The following is a 13519-nucleotide window of genomic DNA, read 5'->3' on the forward strand; positions in this document are numbered from 1 at the left end:
TGATATGTTTACATATTTTTATTCAGTTTACTATTCCTTTTTATTCCATGCAATAGAAAAAAAAAGGCCTCACTTGGCTCATCTTCAATTTATTATATCATATTTACCGACCGATGGATGTTTTTGTGCGTCAAAATAAACACCTATAAAATAATAAAAACTTGCACTAATTTGAAACATTGTAATCATTTACTTAATTTATAAGAAGCAATATTTTGAAAAATTAGTATTTAAACCGGCTGTAAAATCGGTATTTTATCAACGTAAGTGCCAAAAGGCACTTGCACTTCTAGGAGGAGCTGTAAATAAAAAAAATGATGTCATGATTATGAAAATTTAAGTATCACATAGGAGTCCATTGATTGAGAAGTGTTGTACTAAGTTTCATCAAAATCGGCCGACTTTCATTTTTTAAAAGGAACATGGTCATGTTCCTTCATTACAAAACAGCATTTCTACCAATGGATGTTAAGAAAAAGGAACAGACTTGGTATGTTTCATTAGTTCTATTTGAAAGACATGAATGTAACTATATTTATATAAATGGAAATGAAAATACAGCATGTATATACGGTACCTATTTGATGTCTTCTATAATATAACATGTATGTAGTTTTTAATGTAAAACTATGAGGTAGCACTTGTATGTACAAATTTGGTCAAAAGATTATTTAGTTCTACAATCTATGTGTATTTTGCATGCTCTCAAATTTTTGTATCTGCCTTATGGTCCCAAACTAACGGATTTAAAGTGACTGAATAATTAGCTAATAACAAATGCAATGATGTGTAAATAAATGCAAAATAGTTTTTTTATAAAAAGCAAGAACAAGAATGAATTTATGATTAAAATAATTCTATCATTACTCAAAACACTTCTTATAGAAAGATTTGATTCTCATTAATGGTAGCTACTACATTTCCAAACTATTTAAAGTTTTTATAATTATTAAACCAGAGTTTGTAATAAATCATCACTGAAGTCTATACACTTGTAACAGTCACAGCTATGTATGAAGTTTCGGAAATCTGACAGTCCTAAATGCAGGTGATGGAATGTTGGGTTTACTTGCTCGCCGCATTATATCTTCTTCAATGAGGTCAATAATATCCTTCCGCCGTATTGAAAGTAGTGCCTTCTTTAAGTCTTCCAGACTGGCTCTTGTATGCATTCTCCGCCAGCGCCATAAACTTTGTCTGAAATCAAACATTTAATTCTGATAAAAGTATTCAGAAAGAAATTGAATATGCATTATTAAAAAGGGGCCTCATATTGCAAAAACATTAAACTAAATGAGCTATACTTATGCATTGCCTTAATGAGTCCTACTGCTTCAATACATGTAACCAATACATTACCTGACTGAGCCTCACCAATACATTACCTGTCTGAGCCCTACCAACATGTTACCTCACTGAGCCCTACCAACACATTACCTGTCTGACCCTACCAACACAGTACCTCACTGAGCCCTACCAGCATGTTACCTCACTGAGTCATACCAACATGTTACCTCACTGAGCCCTACCAACATGTTACCTCACTGAGCCCTACCAACACATTACCTCACTGATCCCTACCAACACACTACCTCACTGAGCCTTACCAACTTGTTACCTCACTGAGTCATACCAACATGTTACCTCACTGAGCCCTACCAACACAGTACCTCACTGAGCCCTACCAACACAGTACCTCACTGAGCCCTACCAACACAGTACCTCACTCAGTCATACCAACACAGTACCTCACTGAGCCTAACCAACACATTACCTCACTGAGCCATACCAACACAGTACCTCACTGTGCCATACCAACACAGTACCTCACTGAGTCATACCAACACATTACCTCACTGAGCCCTACCAACACATTACCTCACTGATCCCTACCAACACAGTACCTCACTGAGCCATACCAACACATTACCTCACTGAGCCCTACCAACATGTTACCTCACTGAGTCCTACCAACATGTTACCTCACTGAGCCCTACCAACACAGTACCTCACTGAGCCCTACCAACACAGTACCTCACTGAGCCTTACCAACACAGTACCTCACTGATCCCTGCCATTACAGTACCTCACTGAGCCCTACCAACATGTTACCTCACTGAGTCATACCAACATGTTACCTCACTGAGTCCTACCAACACAGTACCTCACTGAGCCCTACCAACATGTTACCTCACTGAGTCATACCAACATGTTACCTCACTGAGTCCTACCAACATGTTACCTCACTGAGCCTAACCAACACAGTACCTCACTGAGCCCTACCAACACAGTACCTCACTGAGCCCTACCAACATGTTACCTCACTGAGTCCTGCCAACACATAACCTCACAGAGTCCTGCCAACACATTACCTCACTGAGCCCTACCAACACATTACCTCACTGATCCCTACCAACACATTACCTCACTGATCCCTACCAACACAGTACCTCACTGAGCCCTACCAACACATTACCTCACTGAGCCCTACCAACACATTACCTCACTGATCCCTACCAACACATTACCTCACTGAGTCCTACCAACATGTTACCTCACTGAGCCCTACCAACACATTACCTCACTGAGTCCTGCCAACACATTACCTCACTGAGCCATACCAACACATTACCTTACTAAGCCCTGCCAAAACAGTACCTCACTGATCCCTACCAACACATTAACTGTCTGTGCCCTACAAACACATTACCTGTCTGAGCCCTACCAACACATTACCTCACTGATCCCTGCCAACACAGTACCTCACTGAGCCCTACCAACACATTACCTAACTGAGTCCTGCCAACACATTACCTCACTGAGCCTTACCAACACATTACCCCACTGAGTGCTACCAACTCATTACCTCACTGAGTCCTGCCAACACATTACCTCACTGAATCCTACCAACACATTACCTCACTACTGAGTCATGCCAACACATTACCTCACTGAGTCCTACCAACACATTACCTCACTGAGTCCTGCCAACATATTACCTCACTGAGCCTTACCAACACATTACCTCACTGAGCCCTACCAACACATTACCTCACTGAGCCATACCAACACATTACCTCACAGAGTCATACCAACACATTACCTCACTGAGCCCTACCAACACATTACCTCACTGAGCCCTACCAACACATTACCTCACAGAGTCATACCAACACATCACCTCACTGAGCCCTACCAACACATTACCTCACTGAGCCCTACCAACACATTACCTCACAGAGTCATACCAACACATTACCTCACTGAGCCCTACCAACACATTACCTCACTGAGCCCTACCAACACATTACCTCACAGAGTCATACCAACACATTACCTCACTGAGCCCTCCCAACACATTACCTCACTGAGCCCTACCAACACATTACCTCACAGAGTCATACAAACACATTACCTCACTGAGCCTTACCAACACATTACCTCACTGAGCCATACCAACACATTACCTCACTGAGCCTTACCAACATATTACCTCACTGAGCCTTACCAACACATTACCTCACTACTGAGTCATGCCAACACATTACGTCACTGAGTCCTACCAACACATTACCTCACCGAGTCCTGCCAACATATTACCTCACTGAGCCTTACCAACACATTACCTCACAGAGTCATACCAACACATTACCTCACTGAGCCTTACCAACACATTACCTCACAGAGCCTTACCAACACATTACCTCACTGAGCCTTACCAACACATTACCTCACTGAGCCATACCAACACATTACCTCACTGAGTCCTGCCAACATATTACCTCACTGAGCCTTACCAACACATTACCTCACTGAGCCATACCAACACATAACCTCACTGAGTCCTGCCAACACTTAATCTCACTGAATCCTACCAACCCATTACCTCACAGAGTCCTACCAACACATTACCTCACAGAGTCCTACCGACACATTACCTCACTGAGCCATACCAACACATTACCTCACTGAGCCCTACCGACACATTACCTCGCTATGCCCTACCAACGCATTACCTCACTGAGCCATACCAACACATTACCTCACTGAGTCCTACCAACACATTACCTCACTGTGTCATACCAATACATTACCTCACTGAGCCCTACCAACACATTACCTCTCTGGGCCCTACCAACACATTACCTCACTGAGCCCTAACAAACATTACCTCTCTGAGCCCTACCAACACATTACCTCACTGAGCCCTAACAACACATTACCTCACTGAGTCCTACCAACACATTGCCTCTCTGATTCCTGCCAACACATTACCTCACTGAGCCTTACCAACACATTACCTCACTGAGCCATACCAACACATTACCTCACAGAGTCCTGCCAACACATAACCTCACAGAGTCCTACCGACACATTACCTCACTGAGCCATACCAACACATTACCTCACTGAGCCCTACCGACACATAACCTCACTGAGCCCTACCAACACATTACCTCACTGAGTCCTACCGACACATTACCTCACAAAGTCCTGCCAACACATTACCTCACAGAGTCCTACCGACACATTACCTCACTGAGCCATACCAACACATTACCTCACAGAGTCCTGCCAACACATTACCTCACTGAGTCCTGCCAACACATTACCTCACTGAGTCCTGCCAACACATTACCTCACTGAGTCCTGCCAACACATTACCTCACTGAGTCCTGCCGACACATTACCTCACTGAGCCATACCAACACATTACCTCACTGAGCCCTACCGACACATTACCTCGCTGATCCTGCCAACACATTACCTCACTGAGCCCTACCGACACATTACCTCACTGAGCCCTACCGACACATTACCTCGCTGAGTCCTGCCAACACATTACCTCGCTGATCCTGCCAACACATTACCTCACAGAGTCCTACCGACACATTACCTCACTGAGCCATACCAACACATTACCTCACTGAGCCCTACCGACACATTACCTCGCTGAGTCCTGCCAACACATTACCTCACTGAGCCCTACCGACACATTACCTCACAGAGTCCTGCCAACACATTACCTCACAGAGTCCTACCGACACATTACCTCACTGAGCCATACCAACACATTACCTCACTGAGCCCTACCGACACATTACCTCGCTGAGCCCTACCAACACATTACCTCACTGAGTCCTACCAACACATTACTTCACTGAGCCCTACCAACACATTACCTCACTGTGTCATACCAATACATTACCTCACTGAGCCCTACCAACACATTACCTCTCTGAGCCCTACCAACACATTACCTCACTGAGCCCTAACAACACATTACCTCTCTGAGCCCTAACAACACATTACCTTACTGAGCCCTAACAACACATTACCTCACGGAGTCTTACCATCACATTACATCACTTAGTCCTACCAACACATTACCTGTCTGAGCCCTACAAACACATTGCCTCTCTGAGCCCTACCAACACATTACCCCACGGTGTCTTACCAACACATTACCTCACTGTGTCTTACTAACACAGTACCTCACTGTGTCTTACCAACACATTACCTCACTGAGCCCTACCAACACAGTACCTCTCTGAGCCCTACCAACACATTACCTCACTGTGTCTTACCAACACATAACCTCACTGTGTCTTACCAACACATTACCTCACAGAGCCCTACCAACACATTACCTCACTGTGTCTTACCAACACATTACCTCACTGAGCTCTACCAACACATTACCTCTCTTTGTCCTGCAAACACATAACCTGACTTTGTCCTGCCAACACATTACCTCACAGTGTCTTACCAACACATTACCTCACTGTGTCTTACCAACACAATACCTTATTGAGTCGTAGTAACACATTACTTCACTGAGTCTTACTAACACATAATCTCACGTAGTCATACTTATGTATTGCCTCAATGAGTCCTACCGTTACATTGACCCACTCAGCACCGCCACCACAATACCTCACTCAGCCCAGCTAACACATTACCTCACTCAACCCTGCTAACACTTTACCTTACTCAGCCCTACCAACACAATACCTCACTGAGTCCTATCAATTTATTTTCTCACTAGGTCCTTCCAATGCATTACCTCACTGATTTTCAATTAATTTATATTCTCACCTGCACATCTCCTCGCTCAGTGTCCTCATATATTCTTTATTGATCTCGTCAATATCGTTTGAAATCGTCTCCTCTCCCCTGGGTGGATGGAACGGTAAAGCTCGGTACAACTTGCACCAATCGTGGTCAATATTGGACGCCGTAATTTTACAGGAACGCTCCAGCTTGTCTGCAATAAACGGCAAATGAAGGTTACAGACACGTTGGATTTTCGCAAACTCCATTTAAACTCGTCTGTTTTGTTGTGTGTGTTTATGTAGAAAAGTCGTGGTATTGTAATCTTAGTGTCAACCGTAGCGGCGACGTTTTTGCATTATCCCTCCCAGAAAGGTGTTAAACGGATTATCATTAACTTTGTACTATCACCACAGTGAACTCTGGCTAAAACATGTGTGGAGTTACGGCCCTTGGTTGTCTGACAAAAACGGACGAGTCTTGTCTTGTCCGTCTGTGTCACTCATGTTTCACTACTAAAAACTTGATCGTAAACAGTGCGTAATACAATAAAAGTCGAAACGCTACTGTTTGATGTCAAGGTGTAATGTTTTGTTAATGGAGTAAGTGTCCCTTCGAGCGTTCTAAGATAATATCTAAAAAATTCTTTGTCGAAGTAAATAGTGATCACCTACCCATAAGAGGGCGTTTCCCTTTGTTGACCACGTGTCTTGCGGTAAGAGGCATCCCATGAAATATTTTCTTGAGCACTTCCGGTGCGGTCTTGTAGCGTAGAATCTCCCTCAAGCGGCTCAGGTTCCCTTCAATGCGTTCCTGTTCAACTTCGCACTTCCGGAACTCCTTTTTTAAGCGCTTAACTTCCGCTGTGACAACAAAGTTGATATGATATACCCCTAGCGCTTTATTTAAGTTTCGTTTGCAGCAAAGGCTTCTGGTGTTAAACATATAAATGTTGGTGTTATGATCTTATGGAAAGCCTTGAGTAGGATGGCCATTTTACTCATGTCATGGCTGCACGTATGGCTCTGCATGGCTTCCATACATGAGTTATTTAAGAGGTTGCAAAACACTACTTGTACGCTTAGCTATACATACGTGTCTAATAACAGTCGCTTACAAAAGTTCACTGTGAACATGTGTGCGTATATATATAGGCTCGCTGATGCTCGGATAGATTTTTAAATCACTTTACATGAGGTTCTAAACTTGTACAAAGTTCAGTCCTGGATGACGCAGGGCGCAAAAAGTAGCCTACACGTGCATTTACGCGTACAGTACTGTTTCGCAACCACCGATTATTCATGATGGGAAAGCGGGTGTCAAAATTATATATAAATCATATAAGTCAGAATTTATGTTTGTAAGTTGAAAGCCGGGTAATATTAAAAGCTAATGTGGCTTACATAAAAGGATAAAGCTTTGAAAACATTTTAGTTCCTTAATTAACATGCCAAGTAAAATAAAAAAGACCGGTAACGATTCAGCAAACAGCAATAACTTACGATTTGTCATGCCCATTTAATCTTGTTTGCGCGTTTTCTTAATATGATTAAGTTTCTGCTGATAACCTTTATTCTTTGGGCTGAATTTTGGTGCACCACAGAGTTAAATTGTTAAAGAACTACAAAAATCATTGGGAAGAATGTTTACAGTGGACTTGAAAAGGATAAACTCGATATCGAAAGATCTGGAGAGCCCTTCACAAATAGGTTGGTTTTATATCCCAATCCATTTAAAGAAACATTTGGATAATAATGTGAGAAGAGGTTCAATTAAATAACAAAGCTTTTCTTGTTTATCGAGTGGACGTAAAGGGTGCAATGAACTACGTACTCAAGTTAAACACACGAACGATATCTAATTGGAAATATACTTATAAAATGTTCTCACAAAGTTACTAATTTTCGCTTTGGCGTTTGTCGACTTTGACAGTCTTTTCCGAAAAAGAAACAAAAAACTAGCATGTCTTTTTTGCCGAGCTTTTCGGAAATAGACTAGCATAGTGAATTTATCCAAAAGGTTTTAATCGGTTGGTTGTTCTAGTTCATTTTGAAATATTTCAATAACTCCGTCACTTAATTACGAGGATAGCCCGACATTAACCGAATCGCAAAGGTCTCAATTTCTTTTTGGATTATATTTACCTTTGGTATCTATGACGTGATGCTCCCGTTGGGTCATTTGTTGCTTCCTTTCGTTAATAGTTTCCAATTTCTTATTGATATCTTCAAGTCTTCTGTTAAACACTGGTTTCTTGTCATTCAGCTCAGTAATATCACGTTCAACTTGCTTGAAGCTGTCCAGTTCATAAGCTTTCAACTCCTCAAGCCTTTGTTTCATTTCTTCTTTTCTATATGTTTTGATCTCTATATTATCTTGAATGTCTTTCAACTGTTTTAACACTTCATTCTTTTCTTTTAGCAAAACCACTTCCCGCGCTTCGAAACTTTTCACTTCTGCTGCAATGTCTGCTAAATGTCTTCGGGCAGTTTTTAACTTGTGCTCGCTGTTTGAACATTTTGTCTGCAGTTCTCTTGTAACTTTCTCGTGCGCATCTTTCTTTTGTTCCATTTCTCTAACATCATAATGAATAAAATCCGCATAACCTTCGTCCGCCTCTAGCCATTTACGTATTCCTGCAATCGCATTTTTCAAATTTTCAAACGCCTGAGGAATAATAACTAAAAAGGGAGCGTGCGTTGCCTTGCAACGCTCTGCAAGATCACGTGCTACAAATCCTAAATCCTGCACGCGCATTCCTTTAGTTTCAAATTGTTCCGCCATATTGACAATGTCGTTCAAATTAAAATTAATAGCTTGCAGAAACTCTTTTCTTTGTCTCTCATAATTCAGCGCAGTGTCTAAATAAATATCACCTTCTGAACTAGAAAAGCTGAGGCAATATTTCCACATGTATTCAGTAAATGTTTTAAGCTCTTTTATGATATCAGCAAAGCCTGTTTTCAAATCATTCATCACTCTATCCACAATATCCATGACAATTTTCACAGCTTCTTTGTCAAAATCTATTGCAAGAGTTGGATCCCCCTCAGAGCGCCTGAATTTATACACAGCATCGTCCAATTGAGATTTGCACAGGAAATAACTGATCCTGTTTTCGCTAAGAACTCTTGAAAGTGGGTCAAGCCATCTCTTGATATCTTGTTCAACTTCATTGCTTGGTCCATAATAAGACTGCCGCAACAGTTCTATCCGTCTCTCTGTCGAAACAAGCTCCTTTGCGACACAGTCCCGAAAGATCGGAAGTGACTGTGGTCGCTCCAGACCAAACTGATCCACCGACTGCTTCTTCCGGAAGAATTGGAGGCTGGTGGCGGGCGGCATTATAACGGCTCTTGTCTAAGACGATTGGTGGCGAAGTTCAATTTCAATCACATACATATACTGCATTTTTTATATCAATGCGGAAGACCTGACATTTCTATTTGATAGAATCCCGACTCCACTTTATTAAAGAGATTTTCTCCGAATATGTCCATTCATTACATTTTGTTTTCATAAACACATGCTCTGTGTGAGGTCGACCAAACGTTCTAAGGATAACCGTGTATGGTCTTTCTTTTTCTGCTGTTGAAATATGTGTTTGTCGAAACTAAAACGTTTTTCCTTGAGCGGAATAAGTATTACCGTTTCAATTGTCGACCATTCGTTGTGTTTACTTGTCTGTATTTGACATGTAAAGCCTTAGATAATGTTTTCCATTTCCAGGTCCGATTTATGTTCCTTTGCAGGAAGTGTCACGCAGATTAAATCCCCTGGACATCTATTTGTAATGCGTATCAGCGTTGCCAGTCATTTATGTGTATAACCGGAAACTTCATGGAAGTATTTGCTGTTGTCTGGGAAAAAATAAATAAATAGAAATAACATGGACGTCACGTTAAAACACCATCCAGACATTCCTTGAAGGGATTAAGAAACACAATGTTTACTCATCCCGGACTTGACTGATCTATACACATGAAATACAATATAAAAATACGATGGACTTTACGTCAAATCTTGTCTTTGCAGGAAACTAGTAAAACACATTGTATTTACTCTTCGTCGGAAACTTGTGATTGATCTTTACCATTACTATGCATGGAATATGATCACATTATTAAGAACTGTTTGAATAACCGTCTGAGTTTCCACGATGATTGAAGGCGGCTTTAAAATGACAAAGCGATTTTAAAAGACCATGCAGTTTAAAACATTACTGGCAATACACTGAAGCTATATCCTTACATGAGGTTGGCATTTTACCGTTGGGGCGATACGAATTTCTACGGGTATTTGCACTTACTAAAAAGATCCGTAAGGGTTACATACATATATCAATCAACTTAAACGTTTCGTGAGTCTAGGTAGCCTATGTACACTGTGTGGCATTGCAGCAGAAGTGAAAAGTTGTTATTTTTAGTAAGATTGTCAGAACATCGAGTCATAGTCAGTTGTTTTAAGTTTTAACATTTTGATATCATTTGAAAGGTTATTTACTCAGTTGCTGATACAGTCGAAACTCGCTACGGCGAACTCTGTTATCTCGATGATCTGGTTATGTCGAATAATATTTTGGGTTTAGTAAGACATGTTTTGTATGTCGGTTGTATCGAAGTGTCGTTATCTCGCAGTATTTCCCGAGGTCCAAACGATTTCGACACAGCGAGTATTTACTGTATATATTACTTAAAATCATTGCATGTTTGTTCTTTATTTCAACTGAAATCAGACGTGAAATGACTGATTTAGCAATGTTTCGAGGGCCGAAAAACCTTGATTTCGATATTTGTGTAGGTCTATTTTTTCATTTTCTTCCTCTTAACGTTAAACAATTGGAAACGAGCCGGCCAGCAAGGGCCGTGGTTACGAACAGGCTCATGTCTGAGGTCAGTCCCAACGGTGACAATACTGCAAATCTTGATTTCATTTTAGTTCTTTCTTGTTGAGTTTTGATGATGACATTAACTGAATATCGTGACAATTCAAAATTGTAAAATAAGTCACAATTATTTTTGCAATTAGAATGGAATATAGATGATACTTTGTAATAGAAGAAAGTGCTTTTCTGAGTCTAGACTTGAACCTGAAATTGTTCGTAATCATGGCCCCAGCCATTCATTCAAAATAATTGTACATGGGTACCCTTAAAGCTGCACTCTCACAGATATACCATTTTTACAACTTTTATTTTTTTTTGTCTTGGAAAGAGCATTTTTTTTTGCGTAAATATCTGCAAACCAATGATATAAGATTGCTGACTGTCACATGCATATTATATGCCTCGATGAATAAAACTTGAAACTTGACAAAAATCAGATCGTATGTTTTCATATTTCCGTTCGGAAATTAATGTTTTATGTCTTAAACCGTTACTAACGGTTTAACAAAAATGCATAAAACATCAATTTTGAACTTAAATATAAAACTCTGCGATCTAAGTTTTTGTCAGCAGTCTTATATAACTGGTTTCCATGGAATGTCGCAAAAAAAATAGCTCTTTCCAAGACAAAAAAAGTTGTCAAAACGTTCAATCTGTGAGAGTGCAGCTTTAAACTATTCGTGAATTAAGTAAAATACTCACGTTCCATTTGGTATAAAACATATCCAGGTGTCCATTATATGATCACATTAGTGTGTATGAGTATTAACGCCTTATTTATTGCCTGCTTTTAGAACGCTCGATCGCATTTGTTCAATCTTTGATAAAAACGAACTTTAATAATCTTTATGATATATGATTTATATAAATAAATGTGTTGATTTGATAATAAAATGCTGATTAAATGTGTTACAATCAAAGAATGTGCACTCGCGGGGTGCCAATTGATTGATAAACACTCTTTTCTTATAGTTCAAATAGCATGTTTATTTTGCATTTACGGTGTTTTTCGCTTTCTATACAACGAAGAAATTGCCTTTTTAAGCACGACCCGTTTGATCAAATAATGTATAGCCATTTCTATAATGAAATTATTATTTTTGGCCACGATGATTAAATAAATAAAACTTGAACTACATATAAACTGCCGATTGTATGCTTTTACCTAACTGGTATTATTACTTTATTTTCCGACGTACAACATATCAAAAAAGTCTTGCGAAATAAAAAAAAAAAAAAACTATGCATTCAAACATATTCCGGTTCTTAAATATCACCAGAAATAGCCCTTTTTAAATAACTTATTTCTGAAATTGTCATATGTTTTGAAGAAGTTCCTCTCTGTATCACACTTACATTTGACACTATTTTTAACTGAATTCGTATATATAATGCAGTGTCTTTCCCCCCCAACTAGTATAGTTATATCTACTATTTTCACTAACGACCACTTTGAACTGTGTTTGCCTTATTTGTTCTTGCACTAGCATTTAATTACAAAATTGTTTTTACTTTAATAATTTGATAGAAAATCAAGCTTACCGAGTTGTTCATCAAATACTCCGGACATTAAAACTGAAAAGTAAAAGCAGTGACCGCACCGAAATACACCTTCCTATTTTTGTATCAATATCTTATAATCTAATAGCGCTGGTATAAATCGATCACGCATTCTCTTAGGATTTAAACGAGTTTCAGAATAATTCCATAGTTTTAGAAATAATCCATTTTCAAACAATAAACCCGCGCTACCCGTCATTCCATTAAGAACGATATTAATGTATTCCCTAGAGGCTTAGGTTTTTACAATGAATAAAATCTGCTTTAATACAATTGCACTTTTGTATTGTGGTATTATTTTGAAACAATCATATCACTGTAGCGCACGTATTGCCAATTACATTTAAAGTCTCAACTAACAACTCTATCAATTATTAGAACCAATATTTCCGCTTTTCTCTTCAATTTCTAAAGGAAACCATCCTAACGTCGTACAAGGCACGCGTCAAGTTTCAAATTTTATGGTAATTTTAGAATGTCACTAAAGAAGAAACTCACAAAATGTTTTCAAATAGTTAGACACTCTTGTTGACAGTTATTCTTATTTACTACTGTTTACATTAAAAACGTCCTCGCCAAGCAGTAAGACAAAGCGGGATCGCAATGGCACGGGATCGCAAAGGCATTTTGCACAGACGCCCGGTCAGTTTGTACTGCCTGCACTGTAAAGAGCGCCGTTCATGGCAGCGTTATCTGTTAGTTAGCGCCATGTGATCAAATCATACGCCAAATCTATATATGCAATGCTTCAAAAGCTTGAAATGCTAAGTTCATTTGAAAACAGAAGTATCGATGTTCTCCCTTACTAATAGCGTCTGTTGTCCTTAAAATATGATGCACTACCAACAATGATCAACAAAGAGAGTTGGTTCTCATTTTAACAAAATTGACAAATACGTATTTTTCCTGTCATCATTCTGTAGGCTTGATCAATCACTAGACAAAACCTTTTGCCAAAATGCGTATATTCGTTTCGACCGGTTATAAAGGGTATAATTAAAATAAGTGTATACTGGAGGA

General features: G+C 39.6%; 1 protein-coding gene across 3 annotated transcripts; it reads right to left on the bottom strand.

Moving 5' to 3' along the window:
- Positions 1–277: 277 nt before the first annotated feature.
- LOC128237125 (uncharacterized) lies at positions 278–12925 on the bottom strand. 3 transcript variants are annotated; one of them, XM_052952377.1, is made up of 5 exons: positions 12551–12925; positions 8199–9914; positions 6729–6917; positions 6100–6268; positions 278–1197 (listed from the first exon to the last, which is right to left on the bottom strand). In XM_052952377.1, the coding sequence occupies exons 2-5, from the start codon at positions 9397–9399 to the stop codon at positions 1008–1010; spliced, it is 1749 nt and encodes a 582-aa protein (XP_052808337.1). In that variant the 5' UTR covers positions 9400–9914; positions 12551–12925; the 3' UTR covers positions 278–1007. The 3 variants fall into 3 exon arrangements, with proteins under 3 accessions (XP_052808337.1, XP_052808326.1, XP_052808342.1); XM_052952366.1 differs by having other exon boundaries at positions 12482–12925; XM_052952382.1 differs by lacking the exon at positions 12551–12925 and adding an exon at positions 11642–11721.
- Positions 12926–13519: the final 594 nt, after the last annotated feature.

Source organism: Mya arenaria, chromosome 1 (assembly GCF_026914265.1).
Source record: "Mya arenaria isolate MELC-2E11 chromosome 1, ASM2691426v1".
Taxonomy (NCBI): domain Eukaryota; kingdom Metazoa; phylum Mollusca; class Bivalvia; order Myida; family Myidae; genus Mya; species Mya arenaria.